The sequence below is a fragment of the Schistocerca americana genome, chromosome 7, assembly GCF_021461395.2.
Source record: "Schistocerca americana isolate TAMUIC-IGC-003095 chromosome 7, iqSchAmer2.1, whole genome shotgun sequence".
In the NCBI taxonomy this organism is placed as follows: Eukaryota; Metazoa; Arthropoda; class Insecta; order Orthoptera; family Acrididae; genus Schistocerca; species Schistocerca americana.
Window position 1 is genome coordinate 591,075,986 of NC_060125.1, and position 20,709 is coordinate 591,096,694.

Here is a 20,709-nt window from a genome sequence, read left to right on the forward strand (position 1 = left end):
TTTGTTGGACAACTATTTGCATGTTTCTCGAATTGTAAGTAGTTTGTTGCCAATAGTTCTGTGCTCGTTGGGTTAACAGTCATGTGGTAGAATTATATTCAGAGGGAGTTAAGTAACTCATGAAGAGATATGATAAATGCTTAAATCTGACTGGTGATTATGTAGAGAAGTAATGCAAACATCTATTGTAAATCCCCACTAATTCCTTCCCTTCCCAACAAAAAAATAAATAAATAAAAAATTGAAACGTATGTGAATTCCTAAGGGACCAAACTGCTGAGGTCATCGGTCCCTAGACTTACACATTGCTTAAACTATCTTACACCACACACACCCATGCGGGAGGACCCGAACGTCCGCGGTAGGGGCCGCGCAATCCGTGACATGGCGCCTCAAACCGCGCGGCCACTCCGCGCTGCTTCCCTTCCCCTCCTATTCACCTGTAGGCCGGAAAGGTTCCGGATGGTAAAACCATGAAAACATTGGTATAGGTTTAAATGTTGATGTGTCACTTAATAATCGTTCTTCTGTTTACACTCTTGAAATAGCTAACTAATTCGTATGAGCATGAAGATTTATTACGTAACTGTCTACAGATGTGCCTTCTGAGCGGAGATTTAATTCACACTCAATCTTTTTCCAAACATGTTTAAACATCCGATGACTCATGACTCCATCTACTCCGAGGCTCCCCTTAAATCCAAGCGCCGTGCCCCGCTCAAGAAGTGCCTCAAACAAACAACAATGCAACACAAAACAAATGTTTGTCAATATAAAAATGTCCTTTGCATTAAAATGACTCTTTCATGTATTTTTTAAACATCATTAACATTATTATAATATTCGCTGTAGAAACGTTTTTTTTCCATTTATATACGGCGACGAGGGTTCTAACTAATAAAAAAATTAATTCTTTTTAATTTTACTATTCACGCTTAAATATTGCACGTGGTGGGAGATTATGATTACTTTTACATAGCTATAACAATGAAATCCTACACGAAGCTGAAATGCGGTCGTATTGCACCTTTTGTTCATAAATGGTTATCAAGAATACTTTCTTTCGTATGAAATGCTAATGACATAAAACACTGTAATATTCCATAATTTACTATGTAAAAAGTCTTAAACTTAAGAAAAGAGGGGCCACAGGCTACAGAAACTTCATACGCCTAATGATTACGCGACTAATCCAGCATTACATTTCGCAAAAAATTCTGTATCTTCACACGCCGACAACGAATAACATACGTATCTGTGTTGCGTACAGGGACACAACAATTTAGAAACCTGCTCAGTTTGCTTTCTCAAGCTTACATAATGAGTTACGCTAAATTCTATCTCTTTGATCGCTTAAAAGGGTATTAAAATGCGGTAGTGTATTCATCAAGTTTGTTAAATGTTTGAATTTGCATTGCAAACTTCAACGCATTTAATCCAGTCGCACATTTTTGTGATATCATTACATATCTTCTGAACTCTGGCTACTAGCTATACTCAACGATAGTTAATGACCACAAGACAAATATTACAGACTAAAAATACACGCTTTGTAACAAACATAGGTAGGAATTTATTAGAAGAAATAGTTATTAACGAAGGAGAAAGAAAAGGACGTGGCACTCTGCTATTCATTCTGTTATTTACAGTGACTTCACTCTTTGTAAATGAAAATGGAATATAAACAAAGGAATTAAGATTACAAATGTTCTTCTGTTTGCTGATGATATCATTATCACTCAGAAGAATGAGAAAGACGCGTAATGTTACATTTCAACTTAACTACTACGTCCACGGTTTGTTAGATTCATTATTACAGCTGCAGATAACTATTTTAGAAAACATTTATGTGATCCCGACTTTCAATAATTCGGACTAGGACTGGCCCCAATTATACAGGTTTCGCTCTAGTTTTAAGACTTTTCTACTAAATTGGCTGAACAATTTCAATATTTCATTTATATCTGTAGTTCTCTGTAGGGAGCTTCCGATAAGTATCGTCTTTCAGTAGCGCACAGATCTTCGTATCATAGTCCTCGAACTCCATAATTACGGCGGCATTGCCCTTGTCAGCGGGAAGTACCACAATGCTTTCATCATTACGTAGTGCTCGAAGGCCGTTGCGCTCAGCCCTGGTCATGTTGGATGCTGGTAACTTCGCCTTTGTCAGTATAAAGCTGGGTTCTCGCCGTATTTCGTCCGCTGTTTCATGTGGGAGGTTGTGGACTGCCTGTTCAACACCGCTTATTATTTCACAGACAGGAATGTCCCTCGGGGAAGGTGCGAAATTAAGTCCTTTCTTAAGTGCCGACATTGCACCCGCGTCTATATCTCTCGCCGTCAAGTTGATGACGGCGCGTTCTGAAGATCTGTGGTCCGCACCATGTTGTTGTTGCGAAAGGCGGCCGAATTTTCCTTTCTGCTTCCCTGTAGTTCGTTTCTGTGCTGACGTCTGTTGAGATACCGTAGCAGCGTCGACCCATTCCCAGTCCAAAGCTGTGAGTGTTTTTGATAACTGCAGGTGCAAGGCCATAATAGGACGTCCATTTGCATCCAGCTGTTGCCTTGTGTTGTGAATCCTTTCTCGTAATAATGCAAAGCTGGCACGACGAAAAGACACAAGATCAAATCAATCTTCAGGCGTCCAACGAAAATCAGCCAATTACTGAGACCAGTTAAAGACGCTGTAGGTCTCAGAACACCTGGAGTCTGCGAAATACCTTGTGAGTGTGGCCAGAAGTACATCGGACAAACAGTGCGCACTGTGGAACAACACAGGAAAGAACATGAGAGGTATTATCGCCTACGCTATCCAGAGAAATCTGCGTTAGCTGAGCATGCCATAAAAACGGTCACCATATAAAATTTGGCGATACCTCTGTCGTGGCAAGCACTAACGGCTTCTGGGACAGTTTAATAAAGGAAGCTATTGAAATAAAAATTACCACAAACACCCTGAATAGAGACGGTGGCTTGCAGCTCAGCGCTGCGTGGGATCCAGCGATCGCGCGGTTGAAGAGGGCACATCGAACGCTGACTCAAAACATGCCCATATATGGAAATTTCACGGGCACTAGTGACGTCACAGCCGGCAGCTAGCGTATATAAGGGCACACCAACAGCCCACTGGCAGTCATAACACTTGACAATGGCCAAGGAGTGCTTGGCCGAAAGCTCGTGTGGTTTTAAGCAATTGACGTGGTTGGAAACCCGAGAACATTTTATTCAATGTTATCGCCGCGATACTCTGCATTCATACAGCTTCAAATACCGGTTCTCTAAATTTTTTCAACAGTGTTCCCCAAAGAGAACGTCGCCTTCCCTCCAGGGATTTCGACTTGAGTTCCCAAAGCACATCCATAGAACTTGTGTGTTGTTCGAGCCCACCAGTAACACATCTAGCATCCTGACTTTGATCCGGCCTGGTGGGAATCCCAAACACGCTAGCAGTACTCAAGAATAGGTCGTATTGACACTTTACCATAATTCTCCCAGTAAGCTGAAGTCGACCATTATCCTTTCCTACCACAGTCCTCATATGTGCGTTCCATTTCATATCGCTTTGCAAGTTACGCCCAGGTATTTAAAAGATGTCACAGTGTCAAGATGGACACTGCTAACGCTGCATCCGAACATTACTACTCCTTAGTATTAACTTACATTTATCTACATTCAGAGCTAGCTGCCATTCATCACACCAAGTAGAAATTTTTTGTAAGTCATCTTGTTTCTTTCTATAGTGTTTCGACCACGACAACTTACCTTACACACTGTATCATCAGCAAACAACTGTAAATTGCTCCCCACCCTGTCCGCCACATCACTTATGTGTATAGAAAATAATAACGGTCCTATCACACTACCCTGGGGCACTCCTGACGGTACCCTTGTCTCTGATGAACACTCTCTGTCGAGGGCTTCATATTTGGGTTCTATTACTTAAGAACACAAACATTAACCAGCTACATGATATTTTCTATCGTTTCATGCTCTTATAGTTGTTGGTGTGTAGCACTTAAGTTATGTTGTTTTTGCGACAACTACGTGCTGGGACATACAATCTGACTGTGGAGTTAAATAATGGACACAACACACAAAAGGTTTTCTATAAAATTTATTTCTTTTTAGTTTACAAAAGTGAAAGCACAAACAAATTCTGAAAGAATATTCTGTCCCAGTCATCCAGCTACCTTTTGTAATTCACTGCACAAAATACTGTAACAAATTGTCTTTGGCCCCGCTCATGCACCCAAATCTAGTACGGAAGTATGCTTCACGCTTCAGACTTTAACAACAGCTTTCCCTAGGTTCTCTCCTTGCAGCATGCCAACAAAGGCTTTGGGAGTGTTCTGGAAGCCATCGGTAACAGTCTCGTGGTACTTGATTTTCCCCTCCCTGATCCACTGCATCAGCTGTCCGATGCCCTCTCCCCAGCGGTCGTGCCATCGGATGTACATGAATCCCTCCATGCGGAGCTGCTTGAATATGGCTGCGTGCTGGATGATGGTAGCCTTCGGGAGATTAGACTCGTTGTATCCAGATATCGCGCCGCACACGGAGATGCGACCGTACTCTCGCATGCTGTTGATGATTGCGCTGCTCATCTCGCCGCCCACGTTGTCGAAGTACACGTCGACGCCGTCAGGTGCCGCCTGCTTCAGCGCCTCTGTGACGTCATTCGTCTTGTAGTTAAATGCGTGATGGAATCCCAACTCCTCTTTCAGCCACTTCACCTGCGGAAGAGAGGCCAGTTATATCGCTACAAGAGGACGTTTTCACATTGTGTAAATAAGTTACAGCTAATTACTATAATGACATCCACTCCTGATTCGGCTGGCTGGCTCTGAGCACTATGGGACTCAACTGCTGAGGTCATTAGTCCCCTAGAACTTAGAACTAGTTAATCCTAACTAACCTAAGGACATCACGAACATCCATGCCCGAGGCAGGATTCGAACCTGCGCCCGCAGCGGTCTTGCGGTTCCAGACTGCAGCGACTTTAACCGCACGGCCACTTCGGCCGGCTCCTGATTCGGATTTTCACTCGTTTTCCCAAATCATTCCAGATGAACGACACAATTTTTGCTACAAATAGGTCATAATTAGCACTTCTCCTCTGCAGCTTTAATAGATATCTGATTATGGTGGCATATGTTTATCATACAACAGTTTTTGTCTTGCTTTTCATTTTTACTGGAATGGTAAAACTGCGTTGTTTAGTGTCTTATTACTTCAACTACATTCTTCCTTTATTAACTTCTGAATAGATTAGTTTTTGGAGGGGGTCCACCTTCACAAACACCCAGTTTTACCTTTCCTTCTGTTTACCACATATGTTTCGCTGAATATTGAGAATCATCAGTGGGCCTTTATTTTATTTCTATTAAACAGCAAAAATTGCTCTTTACTATGTACTTGTAAACATATAAATTTGGGTTTTGAAGACAGTATTTACAAATTTGAAACACAAAGTATTGTTTATATGCAGTGGTTTTCCTGGGTTTTTATGTTTTTTTTTTTTTATTACACTTGTTTTCTTTCGCGGCTTGTCTTTTGCCACCATATAGATCTTAATGTGGAAAAGTTATTTACTTCGAAATTTTACGCCTGGGATGTTATGGTCGACCTACCATTAACTAATTGTATTTGGAAGATTTGTGTGCGAGCATGCATGTATGTATGTGTGTGTGTGTGTGTGTGTGTGTGTGTGTGTGTGTGTGTGTGTTTGTGTGTGTGTGTGTGTGTGTGTGTGTGTTTTTGTGTGTGTGAATGGGTGTGTGTTTTATTTATTTACTTACTTTTTTATCTAATTATTTATTTTATTTTCATTTATTTCTATGTATTTTCTTTAAAAAGATGTGTGTGTAAGGGAAAGGGGTGGGGGGAGGGGGAGCTTATAGGTCGGTGTTGTCCGATAGTTCTTTGAGGGCGGGGAACACACTTCCATTATAGAGAGCTCTGTATACATGTATTATTTGTTTGTAAACGAACACAGACAGAAGAGCTTCAACCTCAAGATGACAACTTCTGGATTTGTTACTCGACGCTCTATTCAATAGCTAACAACAGATTCCGGTACATCCTTGTAACTAACCACTTTTGTTTATATTACCCCCAAAAATTTCGTATAGGTGGCGATGAGATCAGATGATTAATGCGGAAAAAATATTGCGTCGCTGCATGCTTCCCCGTTCTGTATTACATTTCTATTTTGTATATTTTTGTCGATATTTTAATTTCAAAGAAAGACAGTAATAAACATAAGATCTCCCGTTTACAGTAGACGTTTGCAGTGCAAGAACACACAGACACAGCAGAAGTACGAGTACTGTGACATAAGTCAAGCCTGCGATGAGTACGTACAATGAACTGTCTGTCGGGGTTTTGAAACAACCACAGAGTGTAATTTTTCTGAATTTACTTACGTAATTATCGTTAATGAAACATAACTAGTCATTTTTTTCTACTGTCCTTAGCGGGTCAGTGTTACACTGTGGCCTTGAAACAATGATAATGCGCCAAGACTCGACCAGATAGTAAGTGGTTAGAATATTCGTGAAGAATGAGATTTCGAGCTTTAAAATTAGCTGTTGTGCTTGAGAGACTGAGTGCAAACGGTTTATGGTTCATCAGTACAGTACGGAGTGAAGACACGTGAGTACTGCTCATCAACATCTATCCTTGAGATGTCTCCAGAGAAGAGTGGAGGCTGTGAACGCATGCCCAGTTTCATTCTCTTTTTCTTATTTTTCATATGTATATTCACCGATAGTAATACAAATGCGACACTTCATCTCTCAAGCTCTCTTTATACCGGCCAACCAAACAATATGCTTTTGTACGAGTGACACATCATAAAATTTTTTGAAAATAGCCAACATAATCTCGTTGAATGGAGGTGCGACCTTAAACATCTGATCAAAAGCATCCAGATACCTATTAATGGACATTAATATTGGAGCTGTCCACCCTCCGCCTTTATGACAGCTTGAAACCTCCTAGGGACATTGTTAGTGAGGTGTGTGTTTGTGAAGAAACGCCATCCCATTCTTCTTTAAGAACCGAAACGAAAGAAGATTGATTGATTGATTTTAACAGGAGAGGTAAAACAGCTTAGGTCTAACCCGCCACTGCCCGCACCGAAACTAGGTTTATCGTGCGGTATCGCTCCCTGTATATCTACTAAAGCCAACCAGTGCCCTTAAATAGTGCAAAGAGTCCCTCTACCAGTTTTTTGTTAGACACAATTTCTTCAAGTCTAGTTGTCCCGAAGATTCTGAATCTTTTACTCTCCAATGCCATGCATTCAAAGATTAGGTGTGATGCAATTTCTTCACCCTCATCACAGATCCTACATTTAGGGTCCTCTTCCATTATACTCATTGTGTGTAGGTGTTTTATGAAGTTCCCATGGCCAGTCATCAGTCCAGTCATGAGTTTGATCTCTTTCCTGTTCAATCCCAGGATTACAGAGCTTCTTTTAAAACATGGCTTGGGCATCATTACCTTACCATGTTTTTGTTTATGGACCTTGGTCCAATATCCTACGTGCTGTTTCCTAAGCCACTTCAGTAGTTCTAATTTGATCATAGCCTTGGTGATTTTCAGGACAGGTTCTGGTCCAATAAATGGAGTTGTTGCCCCCATCCTAGCCAATCTATCGGCTTGTTCATTGCCACAGATCCCTGAGTGGCCAGGGACCCCACACTAGGTACACTCTATTGCTTCCCCCTAGCTCCACCAAAGCCCTGTGGCAATCTGCAACAATCTTAGATCTTGTTGCAGGAGCTGCCAATGATTTCAGGGCTGCCTGGCTGTCTGAATAGATGTAGATGCTACGGTCATTGTAGCACCTACGCATATTCTCCTCCTCACATGCCATGACTGCAGTAATTTCGGCTTGGAATACAGAGGCCAGTTTCCCTAGAGAGATGCTGCTCTCCAGTCTTGGTTGAACCCCTTACAACCGTGCCCCGACGCCTTGATCTGATTTCGACCCATTGGTGAACCAAACGATGTCCCCCGTACGGTGTCGAATTGTTTTCTTCCACTGCTCCCTACTTTCAATTATTATGTTGTAAGGCTTGTCGAAGCAGTACGGAGCTATTATATAGTCGGCGGGCATTTCCCCGGCCATACCTATATTTACCTCACTCACTATGTTAGTGTGAGATTCTGGATATCCGAATGAGACCGAGTTTTGGCCAGTTTTAAGTCTATATGCCCCAGCTACTGCCTCCATCTTAACCCAAAGGTGAAGTGGAGGCACATCCAGCATGGCTTCCATTCCAGCGGTTGGTGTGCTGCTAATTCCGCCCGTTACGGCAAAACAGGCCAATCTCTGCACATTAGCAAGCTCTTTAGCAGAAACCCGCTGTTCTACCTTCTTTCACCACACTATGGCCCCATAGGAAATCCTAGGTCTAACCACTGTAGTGTATATCCAGTGCATACCCCTGGGGCTTAGGCCCCAGTTTTTGCCACAAGTCCTCCTAGTAACGAAAGAAGATAGTGAAGTTGGACACTGGGATCTGGTGCGAAGTCGACGTCCTAATGGTGATTCACTAAGCTCAGATAGGGGCTCTGGGTAGGCTAGTCAATTTTAAGAACGTTATTGTACACAAACCATGGGCTCACGGACGCTGCTTTGTGGCAGAGTGTAGTGTCACGCTGATACAACATTCATCGTCTCCAAACTGTACCTCTACTGTACACAGTATGCAATATTGCAGAATGTGTTCGTATCCTTCTGCATTTAGTGTTTTCTTAAACCCAATAAGGGGACCACTCCATAACCATGACAAACACCCCAATAGCATAAAATCACTTCCTCCGCATTTTACTGCTCACAGGAACGTTCTCCAGGCATCCAGCAAACCGGAAACTTCCCACGGAATCGTCACAAGGTATAGTGTGATTCATTACTCCAAATCATCAGTTTCATCCACTATCCAGTGATGTTGTTGTTTACAGCTCTCCAAGCGTCGCTTTGTACTGACTGCAGAAACGTGTGGCCTATAAGCAGCTGCTCGATCACTGTACCCCATGTTTGTTAACTACCTGTGCACAACCAATGTGCTGGCCGTACTGCTGGTAGCACTTTGGAACTGACAAGTGAAATCTATCGCTGATTTCACGCGATTTTTATAACCACATTCCGCAATATTCGATGGTACCTGTCTCTCAGTGTGTGAGCCCTGCCTGGTCTCGGTTTACTGTGGCTGTTCCATCGCTTTTCGACTTCAAATTCGAAGTAACAGAGCTCTCGCGACTGATAAATCCTGCTGTCGCTGCTTCTCTCCCCACTTCCTTTTATACTGGCACGTCTGCCTCTAGCGACATTTAGTCGTCAATTTCCCATTACATAGAGGTGTCCGAATACTTTTGACCAGGTAATGCACATGTCTTTATTTACACTTTGTACGAGGGTTGCCAGACATTAATGCACCGCATTTTTTTTCTTCAATAATTCTTTATTGGACATAATGAGAATTACACGCACGAAAGAATGGTGTTTTATCTACATACCCTATTTATTCACGTAATCTCCATCCCGTTCTATGGTCTTCCTCCAGCGCAAAACGCCCTGTCGGTACCAGTCCTTGTCCTGGTGACGGAGCCAGTGGTTCCCTGTGTGAATCACCTCCTCATTGTCCTCAAAGTGTCTTCCACGAATGGCATCTTTTATTGGCCCAAACAAGTGTTAAGCCCGAGGGGGTAGGTCAGGGCTGTAGGGTTGATGGAGTATCACTGTCCAACCCTGTTCTGCGATGCGTTCAGCAGTCCTCATACTTGTGTGGGGCCGAGCGTTATCGTGTTGCAGCAAAACATTTGCTGGATTGTTGTGGCGCCTAAGTCGCCGGAAGCGTGTCTTCAGTTTTGTTAATGTGTTGACATATGCTCCTGAATTAATGGTACCGCCTCTTGGTATCATATCAATGAGAATCGTCCTTAACAGCCCCAGAACACGATGATCATGATCTTACTGGCGGAAGCAGGTGCTTCGAATTTTTTCTTCTGCGGGGAAAGAGAATGGCGTCATTCCATCGACGGTCGTTTTGTTTTGGGCTCAAGATGGTGAACCCAGGTTTCATCACCTGTCACAATCTGGGACAAGAAGGCCTCCCCCTCAGCTTCAAAACGTTGCAGCAAATCAAGACAAATGTTTTTTTTCTGTGCGATTTGTGATCCACCGTTAGACACCGCATGATCCATCTTGCACACGCTTTTGAATATCCAAAAATGCGGATAATTGCATCCACACTTCCTTTGCTGATTGACAGATGCAGCGCCAACTACCGAGTCGTAATGCGTCTGTCCTCGTGAAGCCGGCCGGTGTGGCCGAGCGGTTCTAGGCGCTTCAGTCTGGAACCGCACGACTGCTACGGTCGCAGGTTCGAATCCTGCCTCGGGCATGGATGTGTGTGGTGTCCTTAGGTTAGTTAGGTTTAAGTAGTTCTAGGTTCTATGGGACTGATGACCTCAGATGTTGAGTCCCATAGTGGTCAGAGCCATTTGAACCATTTGTCCATTTGTCTTCGTGAATGAGAACATCAGCTCGCTGCAACATGTCAGGTGTGACAGCCGTGGATGGTCTCCCCGACCGCTGCAAGTTGTCGAGCTCCACCGAACCACCTTCTGATGACCTCACCCTCCGTGCCCAGCTACTAACTGTACTTCTGTCGACAGCAGATGCTGCATAGACTTTGCACAAATGTTTGTGAGTATTCCCCACTGTTTCTCCTCTACAGTGAGAAATTCAATGGCGGCACGTTGCTTGTAACGTGTGTCACCGTCAGACGCCACTTTGAAGTGCAGCTACGCTATCTGTCGGAAGTGACAGATACTTGGCGCGCTCACTCAGGAGACTTCAAATAATACATACGTAACGTTTCCCATTCGTAGCATTGTTTTCAGCTGAGATAAAAATGGGATGCATTACTTTCTGGGCAGCCTTCCTATGTCTGAAGAATGTAAGGATTTTGAGGAAAACTCAGCAGTACTTACGAACAAGTGTCACTGATCTGATGAGATTATGTTGTACTGACCTCACCTTGTCTGTTGTGTACATAGTTCCACGTAGTCAGCGCAGACACAACTTTCCCACTAGAGCGCGCCCCACTAAGCACAACAGCGCAGGCGCAGCGCTCGTCCATCTCCGCACTACGAGATGGCGCTGCCATAGAGACGGAGCAAATTCTGCTTCCGCAGATCTGTGTATTAATATGTAACGCAGCCAATGAGATTGCTGCTAAAGTAGAACTTTTTCTACTCGCGGATCACACTCGCGCAGTTATACACGAATGCGCGTGGTATTATAACGAGTGTACAGACCTCCGATTAGTCAGTCTGCATTTGTCTGCACCAATCTGTACCAGTCTGCACTAGTCTGTACCAGTCTACATTTACCTGTACCAGTCAGTAGTCAAGTTTCAGTCTGCGCCTAATAAGATTACCATATTCCTGTACATAGCCATGAAGATAAATGTATACACACTTTTGTCAAGTATCAGAGATATATGTGAGAATAAGACTAACGTACCAATACCAAAGGAACTTCAGATTGTCAATTGTAAATAGCATCCAGAACCAAGTTAAGTAATTTTTATGTTTGTTATTATTTTAATAAATGTGTGTGAAAATTAATCAAGTTCTGTTTTAGGTTGGTCGCCGTCAATATGCTACTCTAAGTGTGCAAGTGGCATTTCTATCGTCTGACCTAACGGCAGAAGATAAACACGCCATGATAAGACCACGAGACATATTGCTGACACTCGCCTACTTCGTTACAGCGACAGGTCAAATGATCTGATGGTGTGTTTACTGAAGGTCTTACAGAACGCACACCACAGCGTCATATGTGCAGGAATCCCAAATGGAAGCGGTGTCTTACCTTAGCGTCTGATCCCGCGAAACCAATTACTTTGCACCCCTTGAGGCGCGCTATCTGCCCGACTATGGACCCCACAGCACCTGCTGCCCCACTGACTACGGCGACCTCTCCCTCCTTAGGCTTGCAGATCTCCAGCAGTCCAAAGTAGGCCGTGATTCCGGGCATGCCCAGCACCCCCAGAGAGAGGGAGAGGGGCAGCTCCCCCAGGTCTGGCACCAACATGACCGGCGACATGAAGTAGGGCGCATCCGGCCCCACGTCGGCCACGGTGCGGTCGCGCCACCCCCAGTAGCCGACCACGTACCGCCCCACGGGGAAGCCCGCCGCACGGCTCTCCACGATGCGGGCCACCTGTGGGCAGAGATTAGCACACTTCTCTTTAGAGACAGCGTAAACTGTGACTTCCTGAAAACAGTGATTTCTGTTAATTGCAATAACTGGTATTTTTAGTAGTGTTTTGTTACAGTTTTGCGAATTCACAACCTGTATCCCTCCACAATGGAAGTGAAACGTAGACGATAAATAGTTTAGACAAGAAGAGAATAGAAGATTTCGAAATGTGGTGCTACAGAAGAATGCTGAAGATTAGATGGGTAGATCACATAACTAATGAGGGGGTATTGAATAGAATTGGGGAGAAGAGGAGTTTGTGGCACAACTTGACTAGAAGAAGGGATCGGTTGGTAGGACGTGTTCTGAGGCATCAAGGGATCACCAATTTAGTATTGGAGGGTAGCGTGGAGGGTAAAAATCGTAGAGGGAGACCAAGAGATGAATATACTAAGCAGATTCAGGAGGGTGTAGGTTGCAGTAGGTACTGGGAGATGAAGAAGCTTGCAAAGGATAGAGTAGCATGGTGAGCTGCATCAAACCAGTCTCAGGACTGAAGACCAAAACACATCCCTCCACAATCCACCAACATTAAAATATTCCTGCTGCTATCGTCTCACCTACATTGTGATTAGTAACGTGTGAGGACTAACAGTCACTGACAAGTGCGTTGCTAACTGGTATACCTAGCCAGGTGGATTGTAACAACGTGACGGAAGCCATATGTTCTCGCTTGTAAAGGCGATTACTTGTTTAGACCTAACGTTAGCGTTTTCGATAACCGACGAGACAAAATATTAGGTGATATGATATTGTTAATACTCGTATTTAGAACCATTCATCCTCAGTTGTTGCTGACAGGCTAGAGTGTGATATTAGAACTCCACAAAATCTTGGTTGTAATGACAGACTGAGACAGACTGATCTCTAGCGTAGCCCGATGTTTGGATTAGGTTGGAAAGCGATAGTTTGCTTGTGAATTGGCGGAGCTAACGAATGAAAATGGCAAATAAAAGTTGTGGTAAAAGATTGACCTACAGCATAGCCTGATGTTTACGTTCACCCAATTTGCTACTTTTTTCGCACATTTCATCAAAAAATCTAAAACTGCAAGTTAAAGTCAGAAAACGTTTCTCAGATAATGAACAGGACTACTACATAACTTTTACTACACGATAAACAAAAGTTACTTGAGAACTGGACACGACTGTGCACAGAGAAAATTTTGCCCCAACGAAACAGTCTATAGTAAGTATGGATTAAATGTATTCTTCCTCAGCCTTTAAATTTTTTAGTATTGAAACAAGTGTGAATATATTAATGGTGGATGTTGAGAATAAAACAATTTGCCATACACTACAGTTCGAGTTTGTGTTTAGAATATGTGGACCACTTCTTCGACCATAGACAGTTTATACATCGATAGCCTGAGACACAAGACTCTCAGCACGAAGTACGAACGTCGGTCAACAGATGGCGTATGACGTTGAAAGTTATAATGCCTCTTTTAGCAGAATAACCTTGCTTTTAGTTGTTACTTGTGACTTATATAATAACCTGTGAGTTTCATGATAGTGTGGATGCTATAAAACAGGTGGCATGCAGTCTGAATGTAACTGAAATCACAGCCAAATACTGATAATTTGTTACTGTCTTAGCCGTGACTTATTGATCATTTTATATGTTCCGGACATTGTATCAGCTTTACTAGCGATCTTGGCGTTTGAAAGTTTCTTCAGAGTTCTCAATCACTTAGGTTATGACACGTTCGAAAGACTGCCTTCATTGGCGTTGATGTGGCACAGACGAATAGCGAAATTCTGCATGACCTGCTGAAGTGTCGGAACATTGATCTTGTCGATGGCCTCTGGAATAGCTGTTTTCAGCTCAGCAATAGTTTTGGGGTTATTGCTATACGCCTTGTCTTTAATATATCCCCACAAAAAGGAATCGCATGTATTCAGATCCGGAGAATATGGCGGCCAATCGAGGCTCATGCCATTGGCCCCTAGACACCCCAAAGCCAGAATGCGGTCCCCAAACTGCTCCTCGAGGACGTCAAACACTCTCCTTCTTCGATGGGATCGAGCTCTGCCTTGCATGACCCACATATTGTCTAAATCAGGGTCACTTTGGGTAATGGGGACGAAATCATCTCCAAAACCTTCACGTACTGTTCGGTAGTCACCTTGCCATCAAGGAATATCGCACAGATTATTCCATGGCTGGACATCGCACGCCACACAGTCACCTGTTGAGGGTGAAGAGACTTCTCGATCGCGCATTGTGGATTCTCAGTTCCCCAAATGCGCCAATGTTCCTTATTGACGAACCCATCCAAATGAAAGTGGGCTTCTTCGCTAAACCAAACCATGCATCTGAGTACTAATTCCCACCGTGCCCTGCGGCCAACCGTACAGTTTGAACGTGCTAACGCAAACCGTTCAGAAGTAATGACGATTTCATTTCATACAGTTCAATAGTTATCACACAGTACTTTCCATCGATTTACATTCGTAATATTAACGTCACACTGTAGTGTATGGTAAAATATAGTCTGACAACACAGTAATATTTAATGATATGCTGTTTCGTGGTCTTCATTCCAAAGACTGATTTGATGCGTCTGTATCTGCGAGACCTTCTGATTAAGTCTCATCATCTCTGCATACGTAATGCAAGCTTTGTCCGTATGAAACTCCATAGCCGAACACTGGCCGCCCTCTACTATTTGTACCCCCACACTTCTCCGAATTACCAAACTGACTATTGCTTGATGCCTCATGATCCAATCTTACAGTTAAGTTGTGCTCATGCACTTTTTTCTGCTCAACACGATTCAGTTTCTCTTCATCAGTTATCCAGTCTACTCATCTAATGTTAAGCATTCTCCGTAACATCGGACATAAAAGCTTCTATTCCGTTCATGTCTACTCTGTTTATTCTACACGAATCGATTACAGATAAGGCTACTACAATCCAGCAAATACTATCGTCTCAGACATTCAGACTTTTAAATTTGTACTCGATATTACCGTTTTTCTTGCATTGCTTGAGGCTTACCCGACGGATTACTAGGTAAGGTTGTCGGAAGAGAGGTCGATTGTCGTGGTGAAATATCCATAATGTTTCATTGACGCAGCTGATTGACATCTGCAGGTGCGTCGAACTCACTGCTGAGTTATGACAGTCATAACATTCATTACTCAGCAATGTATTAGTCGCACATGAAGGTGTCATTCGGTTGCGTTTGATGAAATATTGTCGAAATTCACAACGACATTCGACCTCACACCCGACAACTGTTTCCACTCCCTATTTCTTATTTTTAGAAAAGATTTCATTGCTACTGCTAGTATGCATTTTATACTCTCGTTACTTCTGCCATCGTAAGTTATTTTGCTGTCCAAATAGAAAAAGTCATCTATTACTTCTAGTATCTTGTTTCATAATCTAATTCCCTCATAATCGCCTGATTTAATTCCACTACACTTCGTTACCTTTGCTTTGCTATTGTTAATATTCATCTTACAACTTCTTTTGAAGACACTACCCATTTGTTCAAATAACCTTCCAAGTTTTTGCACTGTTTGGTAGAACTGCAATGCTGTCAGAGAACTGAAGCGTTTTTTATTTGTTCTGCTTCAACTTTAATTTCCTTTCCAAATTTCTCCTGAGTTTCCTTCATTGCTTGTTCAGTGTACTGACTGAATAATATGATGGAGAGGCTGTTACTGATTTCCTTTTCGTATTCTTCTTGGCAGCTGCAGTCTGGTTACTGTGCAATCTAAATACATTTCCCTCCCCGTATTTTATTTTAGATAACTTTTTAATTCCAATGAGTGTATTCCAGTCAACATTGTCATTGTTTTTTTCTAAATATGCAAATGCTATAAATATTGTTTTGCCGTTTTTGAATCTATCTGCCAAGATAAATTTTCTCGTATGATCCTACATTTCTCCAGAACCCAAAAATATCCCCCCCCCCCCCAGGCCATTGATACCTGTCGTTCTATTCGTCTTCAGGTGAATTAGTGATCTAACAATGCTTTTTATATGTAGATATCACATCAATTAATACTCTTCTGCGTTTGTACAAGCGGGTGAAAGCTGTAGTGTAAGTTAGAAGAAACTAAACCATGAACCGAAGGGTTGCTATACTCTTATCAACTGCTATGTATTCAAAAGAGTGATATGATTCTGTTGACAACACGTCTTCTAGGAAAATGCAAGATGTCGGTTCAGAGAAATAAAATATTTCTTGTTACATAAAGCTTATGAAATATGTCGATGGACAAGGAGTGATTGGACTAGTGTCAGTTAGTCACAGCGAATGGTATTACATAAAGTAACTGTTGACTAAAGATCGTATAACGCACTTGCCAGTTGTCAACGATATTAAGAATAACGTAAATACAAGTCAGGCTATTCCTATTTTTCTAAACACACGGAATTTGGAAATTTCTGATAGACCATAAACATCTGTAAATGTCGAATTAATGTGTGTGATAAGTAGCAGTGCACAACAAGATGACTTTTACAGTAAAACAGTAATGGCAACTTTGTTATACAGTGAGACTGATGGTTTACTTAACGACATATGAATTGATCGTATACTGTTGTAGGGAAGAGAGTCATGGATCCTTAAAAACGAGATAAAAGCAAACCACAAGCAGCAGAAATGAGATTTTTTTAGGGAAGTGAGAGTTGTTCCCAGTGAAGACCTCATAAGAAATGAAGTTGTTGGGAACGAACTAAATATTTATAACACTAATGAAAAGACTGAACAAAATAAAACTGTATGCTAACATCACCAACAAAGAATGAGTGGCCACACTGTACCAGCCCAGAGAAAGAAGGGACGTACGAAGGCCCAGAAAGAGGTGGCAGTAAAAGGTGAAGCCGGAAGAGGCACAAACGACTCAGCCTTGAAGGACAGAAGAAAGAGAAGATAAAATTGATCGTAACTAAAGGACCACGGCAAAAATCGCATTCAGTTAACGATAGATTTATGTCTATCATTTTATGATGAAGTAAATAAAAAAAGGCGTACACCAACAAACTAATTATTCATAATGTTTATCATTTGAGATTAATACCAACTCACAAAGCAGTTTCAGTATCGATCTGATTACTTCAGCTTTGTTACTTATTAGAAATAAGCATGTGATAATATTATTCTCATTCATCATCGCCTGTAAGCAACTTAAATCTGCCACGGTTCGCGCCGCTGCCCCCGTCGAAGGTTCGAGTTCTTCCTCGGGCATGGGTGTTTGTGTTTGTCCTTAGCGTAGGTTAGTTTAAGTTAGATTAAGTAGTTTGTAAGCCTAGGGACCGATGGCCTCAGCAATTTGGTCGCATAGGAACTTACCACAAATTTCCAAACTTAAATCAAGTAATAAAAAAAAAAGATAAAAGTGAAATACGAGTATCTGTCAAAACGCCTGAAAAGGCTTTTATCTTTCAAAAAATTGAACTCGTTCATGTACGACATTTTTTGCAAAGTTTTATCATCTGTCATTACCCAAAAGTAAATTGATTCATTGACTTCAGCACAGCAAATTGTTTTTATTTTATTTTTGCATCAGTGGTGAACAGAAACAGGGGGTGGCAATGGAAAGTCAGTGATGTTATTTGTGAGCGTGTGTGTGTGGACTTGTGTTCTTCAATATGGCGTACCTGTAATAATTTTGTCATTCGCAATGGTGTTCTTCTGTCAGGACAGTAATTAGTACGAGTTAATTAGAATTGGTTAGCAACGGAGGCATATGACAGCAACTTCACCTGCGAGCCGATCATGGTGTTGCCGACATGGTGCATGTTCTTGTACGCCCTCTGGTAGGGATCGACGCTGATGTAGACTGCCTCGGCGAGTATCTGGCCATCGCGGAGGGCCGGCAGGTCCTCCTCCTCGATGCGGAAGTCTTGGAGCCGCGGCTCTCCCTGGAACACGCGGGCGATCACGATCTTGCGCGCCTTCACCATGGCTGCCGGTGTCCTACTGCAAGCGCGGTCGCTGCACGCCGCTTATATAACGCGGCCGCGCCGCGAGGCCGTGGCGCGTTGTCATCGCTATCTGTATTGGGTCCCAGATGGAAGGTCGTCAGACTCACGGTGCTGAATCACTGTGGGTCTGAGAGGCGATGAGATGCAAATTCCACCACTGTCTTGCAATTTAACATCCGTTTGTTGTGTAAATTAATAGCTAGTTCTCTCTAAAAATGTACGAGGTGCATTCAAGTTCTAAGGCCTCCGATTTGTTTTCTGATTAACTATTCACCGGAAATCGATGAATCTGGCGTTACTTCTCGACGTAATCGCCCTACAGACGTACATATTTTTCACAACGCTGACGCCATGATTCCATGGCAGCGGCGAAGGCTTCTTTAGGAGTCTGTTTTGACCACTGGAAAATCGCTGAGGCAATGGCAGCACGGCTGGTGAATGTGCGGCCACGGAGAGTGTCTTTCATTGTTGGAAAAAGCCATAAGTCACTAGGAGCCAGGTCAGGTGAGTAGGGAGCATGAGACATCACTTCAAAGTTGTTATCACGAAGAAACTGTTGCGTAACGTTAGCTCGATGTGCGGGTGCGTTGTCTCGGTGAAACAGCACACGCGCAGCCCTTCCCGGACGTTTTTGTTGCAGTGCAGGAAGTAATTTGTTCTTCAAAAAATTTTCGTAGGATGCACCTATTACCGTAGTGCCCTTTGGAACGCAATGGGTAAGGATTATGCCCTCGCTGTCCCAGAACATGGACACCATCATTTTTTCAGCACTGGCGGTTACCCGAAATTTTTTTGGTGGCGGTGAATCTGTGTGCTTCCATTGAGCTGACTGGCGCTTTGTTTCTGGATTGAGAAATGGCATCCACGTCTCATCCATTGTCACTACCGACGAAAAGAAAGTCCCATTAGTGCTGTCGTTGCGCGTCAACATTGCTTGGCAACATGCCACACGGGCAGCCGTGTGGTCGTCCGTCAGCATTCGTGGCACCCACCTGGATGACACTTTTCGCATTTTCAGGTCGTCATGCAGGATTGTGTGTACAGAACCCACAGAAATGCCAACTCTGGAGGCGATCTGATCAACAGTCATTCGGCGATCCCCCAAAACAATTCTGTCCACTTTCGCGATCATGTCATCAGACCGGCTTGTGCAAGCCCGAGGTTGTTTCAGTTTGTTGTCACACGATGTTCTGCCTTCATTAAACTGTCGCACTCACGAACGCACTTTCGACACATCCATAACTCCATCACCACATGTCTCCTTCAACTGTCGATGAATTTCAATTGGTTTCACACCACGCAAATTCAGAAAACGAATGATTGCACGCTGTTCAAGTAAGGAAAACGCCGCCATTTTAAGTATTTAAAACAGTTCTCATTCTCGCCACTGGCGGTAAAATTCCATCTGCCATACGGTGCTGCCATCTCTGGGACATATTGACAATGAACGCGGCCTCATTTGCGCATGTTTCTATCTCTTTCCAGTCCGGAGAAAAAAAATCGGAGGCCTTAGAACTTGAATGCACCTCGTACTCTCGCCAAATTCTGGGGCAACTCTTCACAAAGTGTTGCTACAGTACAGTACGGAAGGTAAATGAAAGAAATACGCAATGAGACGAACAGAAATATACTTTTATTCACAGTCAATAATTTAAGTCAGCGCGATTTGCACTGAGGTGACAAAAGTCACAGGATACCTTCAATACTGTGCCGGACCTCCTTTTGCCGGCCGGCAACTCATCGTGGCACGGACTCAATAAGCCGTTGGAAGTCCCCTGCAGAAATACTGCGCAATGCCGCCTCTATAGCCGTCCAGAATGCTGAAGGTGTTGCCGGTGCAGGATTTTGTGCACGAACCGAGCTCTTGCTTATATCCCATTAATGTTCGATGCGATTCATGTCGGCCGATCTGGGTCGCCAAATCATTCGATTGAATTGTCCAGAATATTCTTCAGACCAATTGCGAACAACTGTGGCCCCGTGGCATGGCGCATTGTCGTCCATAAAAATTCCATCGTTGTTTGGGAACACAAACTTCATGAATGGCTGAAAATGGTCTCTAGGTAGGCGAACGTAACCATTCCAAGTCAATGTCCGTTTCAGTTCAATGTAAACACAGCCCACACCATTATGGAACCACCACCAACTTGCACATACCTTGTTGACGACTTGGGTTCAGGGCTTCATGCACTCTGCGCGACACTTGAATCCTACCGGCAGCTCTCACCAACTGAAATCCGGACTCGTACGACCAGGTGACGCTTCTCCAGCCGTCTTGCCGATATGGTCACGAGCCCAGGAGAGGTGCTGCAGGCATTGTCGTGCTACGGTCGCAGGTTCGAATCCTGCCTCGGGCATGGATGTGTGTGATGTCCTTAGGTTAGTTAGGTTTAAGTAGTTCTAGGGGACTGATGACCTCAGAAGTTAAGTCCCACAGTGCTCAGAGCCATTGGAAACATTGTCGTGCTGTTAGCAAAGGC

At 43.3% G+C, this 20,709-nt stretch overlaps 1 protein-coding gene across 1 annotated transcript; it reads right to left on the minus strand.

Moving 5' to 3' along the window:
• Positions 1–4,099: 4,099 nt before the first annotated feature.
• LOC124622340 (prostaglandin reductase 1-like) lies at positions 4,100–18,221 on the minus strand. Its single transcript, XM_047148018.1, has 3 exons — positions 18,008–18,221; positions 11,894–12,244; positions 4,100–4,733 (listed from the first exon to the last, which is right to left on the minus strand). The coding sequence occupies exons 1-3, from the start codon at positions 18,206–18,208 to the stop codon at positions 4,281–4,283; spliced, it is 1,005 nt and encodes a 334-aa protein (XP_047003974.1). The 5' UTR covers positions 18,209–18,221; the 3' UTR covers positions 4,100–4,280.
• Between the last annotated feature and the right edge of the window lie 2,488 nt (positions 18,222–20,709).